Consider the following 18,562-nt stretch of genomic DNA (forward strand, 5'->3'; position numbering starts at 1 on the left):
ATCCGGGAAGGTACCTGACTGGAGAGAGAGTATCCAATCCTGTGGGAGACTGTAGCTTACTTGGTTACTGGTGTCTGGGTTTAAACCCCACAGACCAACATCCTGCCTTATCTCACTGTATGTCTAATACCTTCAGAACAACCCTTGTGATTGACACAAAGAGTTGCTTGCAGTTTTCAGTACAGAACTCTCTGCATGTCACCACACAGACCAGTACTTTATTTTTTATCAAACTTTATTCCATGGTCGTATCACAGAAAACCTATTGATGTCCTTCTGGTAAGGTATTTGAAATGTTGGTTGATGTTCTAAATTTTTGTATCCTGCACTTAAAAGCTAATTCTCATTCTGATATTGTTTGTGGTGTACAACACAGTATTTATGTTTGTATTAATGAGCAAAAACAAATGACATCATACCACCTTATTGAAAAGTTTGTTTCAGGGCAAGTTCTGTTTTCAATTTGCTTCTTAAGATTCTGAAACATATTTTTTCCTACACTTTTTACATTTGTGAATGTGATCCAGACAGATGTAATCTGTTAAAAGTAAAGCCTTTACACACTCATCAGTTCTTGTTATCAGTCAATTATCCTACTGCAGCACAGAGCAGAGAATTTCATAGCGGTAGAGCATTTCCAGGAAGCATTATGGCACTAAGGGTCCCTCCATCCTGTCGTGGAGCCATAGCAACACTTCCATTCTGATCCGTGTACATTGATAATACCATGCTGTGTGGTGATTGTTAACATGTATAACATGTATAACATTAGTAACTCATAGTAACCAACATATAAGTGTTACAGAGGAGAATATAATGATGAACACAATGTTTTTGATCCAGGTTTGCATTAGACAATGCAACACCATGTCCCCAATCCCACTCAGCATATCATCCATATCAGCACTCTGTTCAGCCTTGCTGGTGTACTGTGCAACATATCAACACAATTGTTCCCAATCCCACTATTGCATCTATATACACCACATGAATATATCAGCACTCTGTTCAGCCTTGCTGGTGTACTGTGCAACATATCAACACAATTGTTCCCACACTATTGAATTATACAATGTTCCCTTAACACAATGTTCCTTAAACACAATGTTCCCAATCCTTCAGTTGCATTCTGGGACACATCAACACAGTGATCTCACTTTCCTAGTGAGTGTATTGACTGGCTTGTGTTTCCAGGTTTTGCTACGACTCACCAGACTCTGCGTCCAGGACATCCCCGACTCCATCATCTCCAAAAAGCCACGCAAACATGAGCAACGTCTCCTGCGCAACATGGGCGCCCACTCGGTGGTCTTGGAGCTGTTGCAGATACCCTATGATAAAGTAAGTGGGAATTGTAGGAGACACTGAGTGAGCTGCTAGTCTATATGGTCTATGATGCAGTGAGTGATCCAGTCATGATTTGTGTATTGTACAGTGAGCATGTACTTGAGTGCTGGTATGTACAAGATTGCCTGTATGTACATGAGTACCTGTATGTACACAAGTGCCGGTATGTACATGAGTACTGGTATGTACATGAGTACCAGTATGTACATGAGTGCCAGTATGTACATGAGTACCTATATGTACATGAGTACTGGTATGTACATGAGTACCAGTATGTACATGAGTACCAGTATGTACATGAGTACCAGTATGTACATGAGTGCCAGTGTGTACATGAGTACCTGTGTGTACATGAGTACCTATATGTACATGAGTACCAGTATGTACACTGTATGTACATGAGTACCAGTATGTACATGAGTACCAGTATGTACATGAGTACCAGTGTGTACATGAGTACCTGTGTGTACATGAGTACCAGTGTGTACATGAGTACCAGTATGTACATGAGTACCAGTATGTACATGAGTGCCAGTATGTACATGAGTACCTATATGTACATGAGTACTGGTATGTACATGAGTACCAGTATGTACATGAGTACCTATATGTACATGAGTACCTATATGTACATGAGTACCAGTATGTACATGAGTACCAGTATGTACATGAGTACCTCTATATACATGAGTGCCTGTATGTACATGAGTGCCTGTATGTACATGAGTGCCAGTATGTACATGAGTGCCTGTATGTACATGAGTACCAGTATGTACATGAGTACTGGTATGTACATGAGTACCAGTATGTACATGAGTGCCTGTATGTACATGAGTACCAGTATGTACATGAGTGCCTGTATGTACATGAGTACCAGTATGTACATGAGTGCCAGTATGTACATGAGTGCCAGTATGTACATGAGTACCAGTATGTACATGAGTGCCTGTATGTACATGAGTACCAGTATGTACATGAGTACCAGTATGTACATGAGTGCCAGTATGTACATGAGTACCAGTATGTACATGAGTGCCTGTATGTACATGAGTACCAGTATGTACATGAGTGCCAGTATGTACATGAGTGCCTGTATGTACATGAGTGCCAGTATGTACATGAGTGCCTGTATGTACATGAGTGCCTGTATGTACATGAGTGCCTGTATGTACATGAGTACCAGTATGTACATGAGTGCCAGTATGTACATGAGTGCCAGTATGTACATGAGTACCAGTATGTACATGAGTGCCTGTATGTACATGAGTACCAGTATGTACATGAGTACCAGTATGTACATGAGTGCCAGTATGTACATGAGTACCAGTATATACATGAGTGCCTGTATGTACATGAGTGCCTGTATGTACATGAGTGCCAGTATGTACATGAGTGCCTGTATGTACATGAGTACCAGTATGTACATGAGTACCTGTATGTACATGAGTACCAGTATATACATGAGTGCCTGTATGTACATGAGTGCCTGTATGTACATGAGTGCCAGTATGTACATGAGTGCCTGTATGTACATGAGTACCAGTATGTACATGAGTACTGGTATGTACATGAGTACCAGTATGTACATGAGTGCCTGTATGTACATGAGTACCAGTATGTACATGAGTGCCTGTATGTACATGAGTACCAGTATGTACATGAGTGCCAGTATGTACATGAGTACCAGTATGTACATGAGTGCCTGTATGTACATGAGTACCAGTATGTACATGAGTACCAGTGTGTACATGAGTACCTGTGTGTACATGAGTACCTGTATGTACATGAGTGCCTGTATGTACATGAGTACCAGTATGTACATGAGTGCCTGTATGTACATGAGTACCAGTATGTACATGAGTGCCTGTATGTACATGAGTACCAGTATGTACATGAGTGCCAGTATGTACATGAGTACCTATATGTACATGAGTACTGGTATGTACATGAGTACCAGTATGTACATGAGTACCTATATGTACATGAGTACCTATATGTACATGAGTACCAGTATGTACATGAGTACCAGTATGTACATGAGTACCTCTATATACATGAGTGCCTGTATGTACATGAGTGCCTGTATGTACATGAGTACCAGTATGTACATGAGTACCAGTATGTACATGAGTGCATGTATGTACATGAGTACCAGTATGTACATGAGTACCAGTATGTACATGAGTGCCTGTATGTACATGAGTACCTGTGTGTACATGATTACTGCTATGTACATGAGTACCAGTATGTACATGAGTGCCTGTATGTACATGAGTACCAGTATGTACATGAGTACCAGTATGTACATGAGTGCCTGTATGTACATGAGTACCAGTATGTACATGAGTACCAGTATGTACATGAGTGCCTGTATGTACATGAGTACCAGTATGTACATGAGTACCTGTATGTACATGAGTACCTGTATGTACATATGTACCTGTATGTACATGAGTGCCTGTATGTACACTGTATGTACATGAGTACCTGTATGTACATATGTACCTCTATGTACATGAGTACCTGTATGTACATGAGTACCTGTATGTACATGAGTGCCTGTATGTACATGAGTACCTGTATGTACACTGTATGTACATGAGTACCAGTATGTACATGAGTACCTGTATGTACATGAGTACCAGTATGTACATGAGTACCAGTATGTACATGAGTACCAGTATGTACATGAGTACCTGTATGTACATGAGTACCAGTATGTACATGAGTGCCAGTATGTACATGAGTACCAGTATGTACATGAGTACCAGTATGTACATGAGTACCAGTATGTACATGAGTACCAGTATGTACATGAGTGCCAGTATGTACATGAGTACCTGTATGTACATGAGTACCAGTATGTACACTGTATGTACATGAGTACCAGTATGTACATGAGTACCAGTATGTACATGAGTACCTGTGTGTACATGAGTACCAGTATGTACATGAGTGCCTGTATGTACATGAGTACCTGTGTGTACATGAGTACCTGTGTGTACATGAGTACCTGTATGTACATGAGTGCCAGTATGTACATGAGTACCTGTATGTACACTGTATGTACACTGTATGTACATGAGTACCAGTATGTACATGAGTACCAGTATGTACATGAGTACCAGTATGTACATGAGTACCTGTGTGTACATGAGTACCTCTATGTACATGAGTACCTGTATGTACATGAGTGCCAGTATGTACACTGTATGTACATGAGTACCTGTATGTACACTGTATGTACATGAGTGCCAGTATGTACACTGTATGTACATGAGTACCTGTATGTACACTGTATGTACATGAGTACCTCTATGTACATGAGTACCAGTATGTACATGAGTGCCAGTATGTACATGAGTACCAGTATGTACATGAGTACCTGTGTGTACATGAGTACCTGTATGTACATGAGTACCAGTATGTACATGAGTGCCAGTATGTACATGAGTACCAGTATGTACATGAGTACCAGTATGTACATGAGTACCAGTATGTACATGAGTACCAGTATGTACATGAGTGCCTGTATGTACATGAGTACCAGTATGTACATGAGTACCAGTATGTACATGAGTACCAGTATGTACATGAGTGCCTGTATGTACATGAGTACCTGTGTGTACATGATTACTGCTATGTACATGAGTACCAGTATGTACATGAGTGCCTGTATGTACATGAGTACCAGTATGTACATGAGTACCAGTATGTACATGAGTGCCTGTATGTACATGAGTACCAGTATGTACATGAGTACCAGTATGTACATGAGTGCCTGTATGTACATGAGTACCAGTATGTACATGAGTACCTGTATGTACATGAGTACCTGTATGTACATATGTACCTGTATGTACATGAGTGCCTGTATGTACACTGTATGTACATGAGTACCTGTATGTACATATGTACCTCTATGTACATGAGTACCTGTATGTACATGAGTACCTGTATGTACATGAGTGCCTGTATGTACATGAGTACCTGTATGTACACTGTATGTACATGAGTACCAGTATGTACATGAGTACCTGTATGTACATGAGTACCAGTATGTACATGAGTACCAGTATGTACATGAGTACCAGTATGTACATGAGTACCTGTATGTACATGAGTACCAGTATGTACATGAGTGCCAGTATGTACATGAGTACCAGTATGTACATGAGTACCAGTATGTACATGAGTACCAGTATGTACATGAGTACCAGTATGTACATGAGTGCCAGTATGTACATGAGTACCTGTATGTACATGAGTACCAGTATGTACACTGTATGTACATGAGTACCAGTATGTACATGAGTACCAGTATGTACATGAGTACCTGTGTGTACATGAGTACCAGTATGTACATGAGTGCCTGTATGTACATGAGTACCTGTGTGTACATGAGTACCTGTGTGTACATGAGTACATGTATGTACATGAGTGCCAGTATGTACATGAGTACCTGTATGTACACTGTATGTACACTGTATGTACATGAGTACCAGTATGTACATGAGTACCAGTATGTACATGAGTACCAGTATGTACATGAGTACCTGTGTGTACATGAGTACCTCTATGTACATGAGTACCTGTATGTACATGAGTGCCAGTATGTACACTGTATGTACATGAGTACCTGTATGTACACTGTATGTACATGAGTGCCAGTATGTACACTGTATGTACATGAGTACCTGTATGTACACTGTATGTACATGAGTACCTCTATGTACATGAGTACCAGTATGTACATGAGTGCCAGTATGTACATGAGTACCAGTATGTACATGAGTACCTGTGTGTACATGAGTACCTGTATGTACATGAGTACCAGTATGTACATGAGTGCCAGTATGTACATGAGTACCAGTATGTACATGAGTACCAGTATGTACATGAGTACCAGTATGTACATGAGTGCCTGTATGTACATGAGTACCAGTATGTACATGAGTACCAGTATGTACATGAGTACCAGTATGTACATGAGTACTGGTATCTACATGAGTACTGGTATGTACATGAGTGCCTGTATGTACATGAGTACCTGTATGTACATGAGTACCTGTATGTACACTGTATGTACATGAGTACCTGTATGTACATGAGTACCTGTATGTACACTGTATGTACATGAGTACCTGTATGTACATGAGTACCTGTATGTACACTGTATGTACATGAGTACCAGTATGTACATGAGTACCTGTATGTACATGAGTACCAGTATCTACATGAGTACTGGTATGTACATGAGTGCCTGTATGTGCATGAGTACCTGTATGTACATGAGTACCTGTATGTACACTGTATGTACATGAGTACCTGTATGTACATGAGTACCTGCATGTACACTGTATGTACATGAGTACCTGTATGTACATGAGTACCAGTATGTACACTGTATGTACATGAGTACCTGTATGTACACTGTATGTACATGAGTACCTGTATGTACATGAGTACCAGTATGTACACTGTATGTACATGAGTACCTGTATGTACACTGTATGTACATGAGTACCTGTATGTACATGAGTACCAGTATGTACACTGTATGTACATGAGTACCTGTATGTACACTGTATGTACATGAGTACCAGTATGTACATGAGTACCAGTATGTACACTGTATGTACATGAGTACCTGTATGTACACTGTATGTACATGAGTACCTGTATGTACACTGTATGTACATGAGTACCTGTATGTACATGAGTACCTGTATGTACACTGTATGTACATGAGTACCTGTATGTACACTGTATGTACATGAGTACCTGTATGTACACTGTATGTACATGAGTACCTGTATGTACATGAGTACCAGTATGTACATGAGTACCTGTATGTACATGAGTGCCAGTATGTACATGAGTACCTGTATGTACACTGTATGTACATGAGTACCTGTATGTTCATGAGTACCAGTATGTACATGAGTACCAGTATGTACATGAGTACCAGTATGTACATGAGTACTGGTATGTACATGAGTACCAGTATGTACATGAGTACCTGTATGTACATGAGTACCTGTATGTACACTGTATGTACATGAGTGCCAGTATGTACATGAGTGCCAGTATGTACATGAGTACCAGTATGTACATGAGTACCTGTATGTACATGAGTGCCAGTATGTACATGAGTACCTGTATGTACATGAGTACCTGTATGTACATGAGTGCCAGTATGTACATGAGTACCTGTATGTACACTGTATGTACATGAGTACCTGTATGTACATGAGTACCTGTATGTACCTGTGTGTTACAGACGGAGGACATACGGATGCAGGAGATCATGAAGCTAGCCCACGAGTTCCTGCAGGCCTTCTGTCTGGGAAACCAGCCCAACCAGGGCCTGCTGTACCAGTCTCTGGACCTCTTCCTCACTCCAGGGGTGAGTCATCAGACACACATCCACGCACTCGCACATGCACACATGAGAACACACGTGTTCCTGTCTCTGGACCTCTTCCTAACTCAAGGGGTGAGTCATCACACACACATCCACGCACACGCACATGCACACATGAGAACACATGTGTTCCTGTCTCTGGACCTCTTCCTCACTCCAGGGGTGAGTCATCACACACACATCCACGCACACGCACATGCCAACATGAGAACACATGTGTTCCTGTCTCTGGACCTCTTCCTCGCTCCAGGGTTGAGTCATCACACACACATCCACGCACACGCACATGCCAACATGAGAACACATGTGTTCCTGTCTCTGGACCTCTTCCTCACTCCAGGGGTGAGTCATCACACACACATCCACGCACACGCACATGCACACATGAGAACACATGTGTTCCTGTCTCTGGACCTCTTCCTCGCTCCAGGGGTGAGTCATCACACACACATCCACGCACACGCACATGCACACATGAGAACACATGTGTTCCTGTCTCTGGACCTCTTCCTCACTCCAGGGGTGAGTCATCACACACACATCCACGCACACGCACATGCACACATGAGAACACATGTGTTCCTGTCTCTGGACCTCTTCCTCACTCCAGGGGTGAGTCATCACACACACATCCACGCACACGCACATGCACACATGAGAACACATGTGTTCCTGTCTCTGGACCTCTTCCTCACTCCAGGGGTGAGTCATCACACACACATCCACGCACTCGCACATGCACACATGAGAACACACGTGTTCCTGTCTCTGGACCTCTTCCTAACTCAAGGGGTGAGTCATCACACACACATCCACGCACACGCACATGCACTCATGAGAACACATGTGTTCCTGTCTCTGGACCTCTTCCTCACTCCAGGGGTGAGTCATCACACACACATCCACGCACACGCACATGCCAACATGAGAACACATGTGTTCCTGTCTCTGGACCTCTTCCTCGCTCCAGGGGTGAGTCACCAGACACACATCCACGCACACGCACATGCACTCATGAGAACACATGTGTTCCTGTCTCTGGACCTCTTCCTCGCTCCAGGGGTGAGTCATCACACACACATCCACGCACACGCACATGCACACATGAGAACACATGTGTTCCTGTCTCTGGACCTCTTCCTCGCTCCAGGGGTGAGTCATCACACACACATCCACGCACACGCACATGCACACATGAGAACACATGTGTTCCTGTCTCTGGACCTCTTCCTCACTCCAGGGGTGAGTCATCACACACACATCCACGCACACGCACATGCACACATGAGAAAACACATGTTCCTGTCTCTGGACCTCTTCCTCACTCCAGGGGTGAGTCATCACACACACATCCACGCACACGCAGATGCACACATGAGAAAACACGTGTTCCTGTCTCTGGACCTCTTCCTCACTCCAGGGGTGAGTCATCACACACACATCCACGCACACGCAGATGCACACATGAGAACACATGTGTTCCTGTCTCTGGACCTCTTCCTCACTCCAGGGTTGAGTTCGCACACATGCACATGCACACACACTACACAGACACACTCAAACACATTCCTTCCACAGATAAGACCACTGGAACCTGTACCTAGGCTGAGCCTAGTTTGAGTTAATCATGTCCACTGTTGTGTTATTGTCTAGCACATATATACACCCATGTTACAGTTGCTGGAGGCGCAGACAACTCGCAGCATCTTTCTTGACAATGTCCACCTGTGCGATGAGATCAAGGATCGAGTGGTGCAGCACTTTGTGCGATGTATTGAGACCCACGGGCGCCATGTGCAGTACATCAAGTTCCTGCAGACGATCGTGAAGGCCGAGAACCAGTACATCCGACGCTGCCAAGAGATGGTCATGGCAGAGGTGGGTCGAGGTTGGGGGTCTATGTTGGGGGTCCTTTTGGAGGGTCCTTTTTGGGGGTCCATGTTGACAGTGATAATGGCAGAATTGTGTGCCAACATGGCACAACTGTACTGCAAATTGGACCTGATGTCCTTGGTGTATGTTCATGTGCAGTCTCCTATAAGGTCGATGACTGTGCTATGGATGAACACGTGTTGTCAGCACCAATACCAGTAGAACTGTGTTGTCGTCCAGCACTGCTGAGTCTAGGTGTGGTTGTGTTGTGTGTGTTCACTGTGGAGGACAATATGCAGCTGTTGGAAGACCATAAACTAAAAGCATGTGGGGTAGCCTAGTGGTTAAAGTGGTCGCTCGTCATGCCGAAGACCCAGGTTTGATTCCCAACATGGGTACAATGTGTGAAACCCATTTCTGGTGTCCTCTGCAGTGATATTGCTGGAATATTGCTAAAAGCGGCGTAAAACAATACTCACTCACTAAATAACATGATGAGGAAGGACATCTTTTTTGAGTTGCTGCTCTTTGTTTCCACATATTTGTTTCCAGTTACTCTAAGAGATGAATATGTAATTTATTTTATTGTTTTTACACATGAAAAAAGTACCTAGGTTAATATGAGCTCCTGATGCTCTCTGTTCCCTCTACGCTCTCTACAAAATGTATGCTCCTTACGTTCTCTATGGCCCTTATGCTATCTACGCTCTCGACATACAATGTCTACATTCACAACTCTCTTTATGCTCTCTACAGTGTCTGTGCTCTTGACACTGTCTATGCTCTCTATGCTCTCAACACTCTTTGCTCCCTAAGCTCTTCAATTTCACCATGCTATCTAAACTCATTGAACTCTCTACACTGTCTATGCTCTCTACACTCTCCACGCTCTCTCCAAGCCCTCCACACTCTACACGCTCTCTCCAAGCCCTCCACTCTCTTCACGCACTCTCCAAGCCCTCCACTCTCTCCACGCTCTCTCCGAGCCCTCCACACTCTCCACGCTCTCTCCAAGCCCTCCACACTCTCCACCCTCTCTCCAAGCCCTCCACTCTCTCCACGCTCTCTCCAAGCCCTCCACACTCTCCATGCTCTCTATGGTCTCTCCACGCTCTCTATGGTCTCTCCAAGCCCTCCACTCTCTTCACGCACTCTCCAAGCCCTCCACTCTCTCCACGCTCTCTCCGAGCCCTCCACACTTTCCAAGCCCTCCACACTCTCCACGCTCTCTCCAAGCCCTCCACACTCTCCACGCTCTCTCCAAGCCCTCCACACTCTCCACGCTCTCTCCAAGCCCTCCACACTCTCCACGCTCTCTCCAAGCCCTCCACACTCTCCACGCTCTCTCCAAGCTCTCTACACTCTCCACGCTCTCTCCAAGCCCTCCACACTCTCCACGCTCTCTCCAAGCCCTCCACACTCTCCACGCTCTCTCCAAGCCCTCCACACTCTCCACGCTCTCTCCAAGCTCTCTACACTCTCTATGGTCTTTCCAAGCTCTCTACACTCTCTATGGTCTCTCCAAGCTCTCTACACTCTCTATGGTCTCTCCAAGCTCTCCACACTCTCCACGCTCTCTCCAAGCCCTCCAAACTCTCTACACTCTCTATGGTCTCTCCAAGCTCTCCACACTCTCAACGCTCTCTCCAAGCCCTCCACACCCTCCACGCTCTCTCCAAGCCCTCCACACTATCCACGCTCTCTCCAAGCTCTCCACACTCTCCACGCTCTCTCCAAGCCCTCCACACTCTCCACGCTCTCTCAAAGGCCTCCACACTCTCCACACTCTCTATGGTATCTCCAAGCCCTCCGAACTCTCCACGCTCTCTCCAAGCCCTCCACACTCTCCACGCTCTCTCCAAGCCCTCCACTCTCTCCACACTCTCCACGCTCTCTCCAAGCCCTCCACACTCTCCACACTCTCTCCAAGCCCTCCACACTCTCCACACTCTCTATAGTCTCTCCAAGCCCTCCACACTCTCTATACTCTCTCCAAGCCCTCCACACTCTCCACACTCTCTATAGTCTCTCCAAGCCCTCCACACTCTCCACACTCTCTCCAAGCCCTCCACACTCTCTACACTCTCTCCAAGCCCTCCACACTCTCCACTCTCTCTATAGTCTCTCCAAGCCCTCCACACTCTCCACACTCTCTCCAAGCCCTCCACACTCTCTACACTCTCTCCAAGCCCTCCACACTCTCCACACTCTCTATAGTCTCTCCAAGCCCTCCACTCTCTACACTCTCTATGGTCTCTCCAAGCCCTCCACACTCTCCACGCTCTCTCCAAGCCCTCCACACTATCCACGCTCTCTCCAAGCCCTCCACACGCTCCACACTCTCTATGGTCTCTCCAAGCTCTCCACGCTCTCTCCAAGCCCTCCACACTATCCACGCTCTCTCCAAGCCCTCCACACTCTCTAAGCTCTCTATGGTCTCTCCAAGCTCTCCACACTCTCCACGCTCTCTCCAAGCCCTCCACACTATCCACGCTCTCTCCAAGCCCTCCACACGCTCCACACTCTCTATGGTCTCTCCAAGCTCTCCACGCTCTCTCCAAGCCCTCCACACTCTCTACACTCTCTATGGTCTCTCCAAGCCCTCCTCACTCTCCACGCTCTCTCCAATCTCACCACACTCTCCATGCTCTCTACACTCTCCATGCTCTCTACACTCTCTATGGTCTCTCCAAGCCCTCCTCACTCTCCACGCTCTCTCCAAGCTCTCTACACTCTCCATGCTCTCTACACTCTCTATGGTCTCTCCACGCTCTCTCCAAGCTCTCCACACTCTCCACGCTCTCTCCAAGCCCTCCACACTCTCCACGCTCTCTCCAAGCTCTCTACACTCTCTATGGTTTCTCCAAGCTCTCTACACTCTCTATGGTCTCTCCAAGCCCTCCTCACTCTCCACGCTCTCTCCAAGCTCTCCACACTCTCCATGCTCTCTACACTCTCCATGCTCTCTACACTCTCCATGCTCTCTACACTATCCATGCTCTCTACACTCTCTATGGTCTCTCCACGCTCTCTCCAAGCTCTCCACACTCTCCACGCTCTCTCCAAGCCCTCCACACTCTCCACGCTCTCTCCAAGCTCTCTACACTCTCTATGGTCTCTCCAAGCTCTCTACACTCTCTATGCTCTCTACACTCTCCACACTCTCTCTAAGCTCTCTACACTCTCTATGCTCTCTCCAAGCTCTCTACACTGTCTATGCTCTCTACACTCTCCACACTCTCTCCAAGCTCTCTACACTGTTTATGCTCTCTACACTCTCCACACTCTCTTCAAGCTCTCTCCACGCTCTCTCCAAGCTCTCCACACTCTCCACGCTCTCTCCAAGCTCTCTACACACTCTATGGTCTCTCCAAGCTCTCTACACTGTCTATGCTCTCTACACTCTCTATACTCTCTCCAAGCTCTCTACACTGTCTATGCTCTCTACCCTCTCCAAGCCCTCCTCACTCTCCACGCTCTCTCCATGCTCTCCACACTCTCCATGCTCTCTACACTCTCTATGGTCTCTCCACGCTCTCTCCAAGCTCTCCACACTCTCCATGCTCTCTCCAAGCCCTCCACACTCTCCAAGCTCTCTACACTCTCTATGCTCTCTCCAAGCTCTCTACACTGTCTATGCTCTCTACACTCTTCACACTCTCTCCAAGCTCTCTACACTCTCTATGCTCTCTACAAGCTCTCTACACTGTCTATGCTCTCTACACTCTCCAGGATCTTTCCAAGCTCTTTACACTCTCTATGCTCCCTACACTATTCCAAAATGTTGCAGCTGGTGAATGTGGGAGAGGAGGTGCTCCTGTTCTACAATGATCGAGCCTCGTTTGAGGAGCTGATTCGCCTGATGCAGTCGGAGCGTGACCGTGCGGATGAGAACAGCCAGCTGATGTATCACATCAACCTTGTCCAGCTCCTGGCCCTGTGCACCGAGGGCAAGAACGTCTACACTGAGATCAAGTGCCACTCCCTCCTCCCCCTGGACGACATCGTCCGCGTCGTCACACAGCCCGATTGTATCCCTGAGGTATATATTAATAGGTCCCCAGTAACCTGAGCTACCGGTTGTCAAAATTCCAAGTAACCTAAGCTACCTGTTGTCTAAATTCCCAGTAACCTAAGCTCCCTGTTGTCTAAATTCCCAGTAACCTGAGCTACCTGTTGTCTAAATTCCAAGTAACCTAAGCTCCCTGTTGTCTAAATTCACAGTAACCTAAGCTACCTGCTGTCTTAATCCCAAGTAACCTAAGCTACCTGTTGTCTAAATTCCCAGTAACCTAAGCTCCCTGTTGTCTAAATTCCCAGTAACCTGAGCTACCTGTTGTCTAAATTCCCAGTAACCTAAGCTCCCTGTTGTCTAAATTCTCAGTAACCTAAGCTACCTGCTGTCTTAATCCCCAGTAACCTAAAGCTACCTGCTGTCTAAATTCCCAGTAACCTAAGCTGCCTGTTGTCTAAATTCCCAGTAACCTGAGCTACCTGTTGTCTTAATCCCCAGTAACCTGAGCTACCTGTTGTCTAAATTCCCAGTAACCTAAGCTACCTGCTGTCATAATCCCCAGTAACATAAAGCTACCTGTTGTCTAAATTCCAAGTAACCTAAGCTACCTGCTGTCTTAATCCCCAGTAACTTAAGCTCCCTGTTGTCTAAATTCCCAGTAACCTGAGCTACCTGTTATTTAAATCCCCAGTAACCTGAGCTACTGGTTGTCGAAATTCCCAGTAACCTAAAGCTACCTGTTGTCTAAATTCCCAGTAACCTGGGCTACCTTTTGTCTAAATTCCCAGTAACCTAAGCTCCCTATTGCCTAAATCCCCAGTAACCTAAGCTCCCTGTTGTCTAAATTCCAAGTAACCTGAGCTACCTGTTGTCTAAATTCCCAGTAACCTAAGCTCCCTGTTGCCTAAATCCCCAGTAACCTAAGCTCCCTGTTGTCTAAATTCCAAGTAACCTGACCTACCTGTTGTCTAAATTCCCAGTAACCTAAGCTCCCTGTTGTCTAAATTCCCAGTAACCTAAGCTACCAGTTGTCTAAATTCCAAGTAACCTGAGCTACCTGTTGTCTAAATTCCCAGTAACCTGAGCTACCTGTTGTCTAAACTCCCAGTAACCTGAGCTACCTGTTGTCTAAATTCCAAGTAACCTGAGCTACCTATTGTCTAAATTCCCAGTAACCTAAGCTACCTGTTGTCTTAATTCCCAGTAACTTAAGCTCCCTGTTGTCTAAATTCCCAGTAACCTAAAGCTCCCTGTTGTCTAAATTCCCAGTAACCTAAAGCTCCCTGTTGTCTAAATTCCCAGTAACCTAAAGCTACCTGTTGTCCCCAGTAACCTAAAGCTCCCTGTTGTCTAAATTCCAAGTAACCTAAAGCTACCTGTTGTCTAAATTCCCAGTAACCTAAGCTACCTGTTGTCTTAATTCCCAGTAACTTAAGCTCCCTGTTGTCTAAATTCCCAGTAACCTGAGCTACCTGTTGTCTAAATTCCCAGTAACCTGAGCTACCTGTTGTCTAAATTCCCAGTAACCTGAGCTCCCTGTTGTCTAAATTCCCAGTAACCTAAGCTCCCTGTTGTCTAAATTCCCAGTAACCTGAGCTACCTATTGTCTAAATTCCCAGTAACCTAAAGCTACCTGTTGTCTAAATTCCCAGTAACCTAAGCTGCCTGTTGTCTAAATTCCCGGTAACCTAAAGCTACCTGTTGTCTAAATTCCCAGTAACCTAAAGCTACCTGTTGTCTAAATTCCCAGTAACCTAAGCTCCCTGTTGTCTAAATTCCCAGTAACCTAAAGCTCCCTGTTGTCTAAATTCCAAGTAACCTAAAGCTACCTGTTGTCCCCAGTAACCTAAAGCTACCTGTTGTCTAAATTCCCAGTAACCTAAAGCTACCTGTTGTCTAAATTCCCAGTAACCTAAGCTACCTGTTGTCTTAATTCCCAGTAACTTAAGCTCCCTGTTGTCTAAATTCCCAGTAACCTGAGCTACCTGTTGTCTAAATTCCCAGTAACCTGAGCTACCTGTTGTCTAAATTCCCAGTAACCTGAGCTCCCTGTTGTCTAAATTCCCAGTAACCTGAGCTACCTGTTGTCTAAATTCCCAGTAACCTAAGCTCCCTGTTGTCTAAATTCCCAGTAACCTGAGCTACCTGTTGTCTAAATTCCCAGTAACCTAAAGCTACCTGTTGTCTAAATTCCCAGTAACCTAAGCTGCCTGTTGTCTAAATTCCCGGTAACCTAAAGCTACCTGTTGTCTAAATTCCCAGTAACCTAAGCTCCCTGTTGTCTAAATTCCCAGTAACCTAAAGCTACCTGTTGTCTAAATTCCCAGTAACCTGAGCTACCTGTTGTCTAAATTCCCAGTAACCTGAGCTCCCTGTTGTCTAAATTCCCAGTAACCTGAGCTACCTGTTGTCTAAATTCCCAGTAACCTAAGCTCCCTGTTGTCTAAATTCCCAGTAACCTGAGCTACCTATTGTCTAAATTCCCAGTAACCTAAAGCTACCTGTTGTCTAAATTCCCAGTAACCTAAGCTGCCTGTTGTCTAAATTCCCGGTAACCTAAAGCTACCTGTTGTCTAAATTCCCAGTAACCTAAAGCTACCTGTTGTCTAAATTCCCAGTAACCTAAGCTCCCTGTTGTCTAAATTCCCAGTAACCTAAAGCTCCCTGTTGTCTAAATTCCAAGTAACCTAAAGCTACCTGTTGTCCCCAGTAACCTAAAGCTACCTGTTGTCTAAATTCCCAGTAACCTAAGCTCCCTGTTGTCTAAATTCCCAGTAACCTGAGCTACCTGTTGTCTAAATTCCCAGTAACCTAAAGCTACCTGTTGTCTATATTCCCAGTAACCTAATCTCCCTGTTGTCTAAATTCCCAGTAACCTAAAGCTACCTGTTGTCTAAATTCCCAGTAACCTAAGCTACCTGTTGTCTAAATTCCCAGTAACCTAAAGCTACCTGTTGTCAAAGTCTAAGATGTGTTCTGAACAAGAAACCTTTCATCAAAGTCATAATTTCACCACTGCGAAACTTGGAACCATCAAGAATATGCGGAGTTGACTGTGACAGCCTCCTGCCTGTGTTGTAGGTGAAGGGTTAGTGTAAGAGTACATTGTGGTTACATACCCGTGAACTACTGACGATGTGTGTGACGGCCTCCTGCTTGTGTTGTAGGTGAAGACGGCATACATCAACTTCCTGAACCACTGCTACGTGGACACGGAGGTGGAGATGAAGGAGGTGTACAACAGCAAGCACATGTGGACGCTCTTCGAGAACTTCCTCATCGACATGGGCATCGTGAGTGGTCCCCTGAGTACATCGTACCCATATTGTTTTCCCCTGCAACATGTTTTGCAGGGGGTATTGAAATGTCACTGTCCATCCATCTGTCTGTCCATTTAGGATGTTGATGAACTGTACCTTTTGATGATTTGGGATTTAAAAAAAAATGAAAAATTTGAGTTTCCATGGCAACAACTGAAATGACATAGACTGAAAATGGCAGCAGTGGTTGTTTCTTTGTTTCTTTACCAAACTTGGCACACAGATTGGTTTAAACAAAGAAAATATTTGTTTCCATGGCAACAAATTTCATATTCGGGGGATATCGATAACTTTCCTGGTGTGTAGCCCCATGGTTAGAGTGGCCGTGTCAAGCCAAAGATCAGGGTTCATTTCTCCCACATGTGTACAGTGTGTGAAACTCGTTCTTGGTTACCTTCACTGTGAAATGGCTGCTGTAATATTGGTGGAAATAACATTCAGTTGTCACAATACATTTAAATAGGAGCGTGCTGTGTTTTGTGTGTCTTAGAGCTTGGTCCATGTAGTGTGTAATGTTGCATGTTGCAGGTGTGTAACGCCACCACGGACAGGAAGCACGCGGACACGGTGTTGGAGAACTACGTGTGCCTCACCATCATGAGCATCATCACCATGTTTTTCAGCTCCCAGTTCTCTGACCAGAGCACCTCCGTCCAGGTACCAACATTACGCTGTTTGAATTACCTGACTACAGTCTCAACGTTTACCGGTCTACATTACCTGATACAAGTCTCAACATTCACCTGTCTTAATTACCTGATTGCAATCTCAACATTTACCTGTCTAAGATACCTGATTATTTTCTCAACATTAACCTGTCTATGCTGATTAGCTAATAACTCTTTCAAAATTCACATGTCTTGTGTCTGACTGACTTGTCAAATTGTTCCATACTTAAATAAATATCTGGGAGTAGCGATCAGCTGTACCAAAGTTCTTTGCTTATGGTTAATATTATTTTAGATATATATGGTAAACCTGCAACTAAAATAAGAAGATATTGGAATGTTTTGTTTCAGATAAACCACTTATACTTTCAGATATAATTCTTCCGATTATTGCTTCAAAATTCTTTAAAGTTATATCTTTGGGTAGTTTTCAACTGAATCTCTGGTAAATTGGGAAAAACATGTGTACAGCTCATTGCTGTTTCCGGCTTAGTTTACGAGAAAATACATCAAGTAATCTTAATCTCTGCATATAAAACAATGCCTAGCAGAACAGCAAATACAATTTCAATGGTATATCGTCGTGTCTAGTGATGCTTTACCATAAATTTCAAATTTTTATTGACCATGTTTGCTATCACCTGTTCGTTTACCTGAATTCTCTGAAGGGATATGATGTTATTTAATATTATTTTTAAAAAAACAGCGGAAGACAATCAGATTTTTATTGCATACGTTAGGATTATGTGTGCGCTGGTGAAGTGCTTCATTCCAGATCGCTTTATAGACGGGGTATGTAAATTAGCAAAGATTTTGAAGGCTTTTACAGGGAGGGTTGCCTTACAGATAGGGTCGCTATATCAACCAGTTAGCAACCCATTGGTCTAAATTACAAAGGAACCCTTTGGAATTA

The 18,562-nt window shown here is 44.6% G+C and overlaps 1 protein-coding gene across 7 annotated transcripts in view; it reads left to right on the forward strand.

Moving 5' to 3' along the window:
* LOC139445560 (inositol 1,4,5-trisphosphate-gated calcium channel ITPR1-like) overlaps positions 1–18,562 on the forward strand; it is a 253,058-nt gene that overhangs the window by 174,481 nt on the left and 60,015 nt on the right. For all 7 annotated transcript variants that reach the window (XM_071226708.1, XM_071226711.1, XM_071226710.1 and 4 more), the window contains 6 exons: positions 1,195–1,341; positions 7,631–7,756; positions 9,452–9,652; positions 13,437–13,688; positions 16,829–16,954; positions 17,510–17,638. In XM_071226708.1, coding sequence (XP_071082809.1) covers positions 1,195–1,341; positions 7,631–7,756; positions 9,452–9,652; positions 13,437–13,688; positions 16,829–16,954; positions 17,510–17,638 — 981 coding nt within the window. The remainder of the gene's footprint in view (positions 1–1,194; positions 1,342–7,630; positions 7,757–9,451; positions 9,653–13,436; positions 13,689–16,828; positions 16,955–17,509; positions 17,639–18,562) is intronic.

This window comes from Haliotis cracherodii, unplaced genomic scaffold, assembly GCF_022045235.1.
Source record: "Haliotis cracherodii isolate W230 unplaced genomic scaffold, xgHalCrac1.p SCAF_6, whole genome shotgun sequence".
Classification (NCBI taxonomy): domain Eukaryota; kingdom Metazoa; phylum Mollusca; class Gastropoda; order Lepetellida; family Haliotidae; genus Haliotis; species Haliotis cracherodii.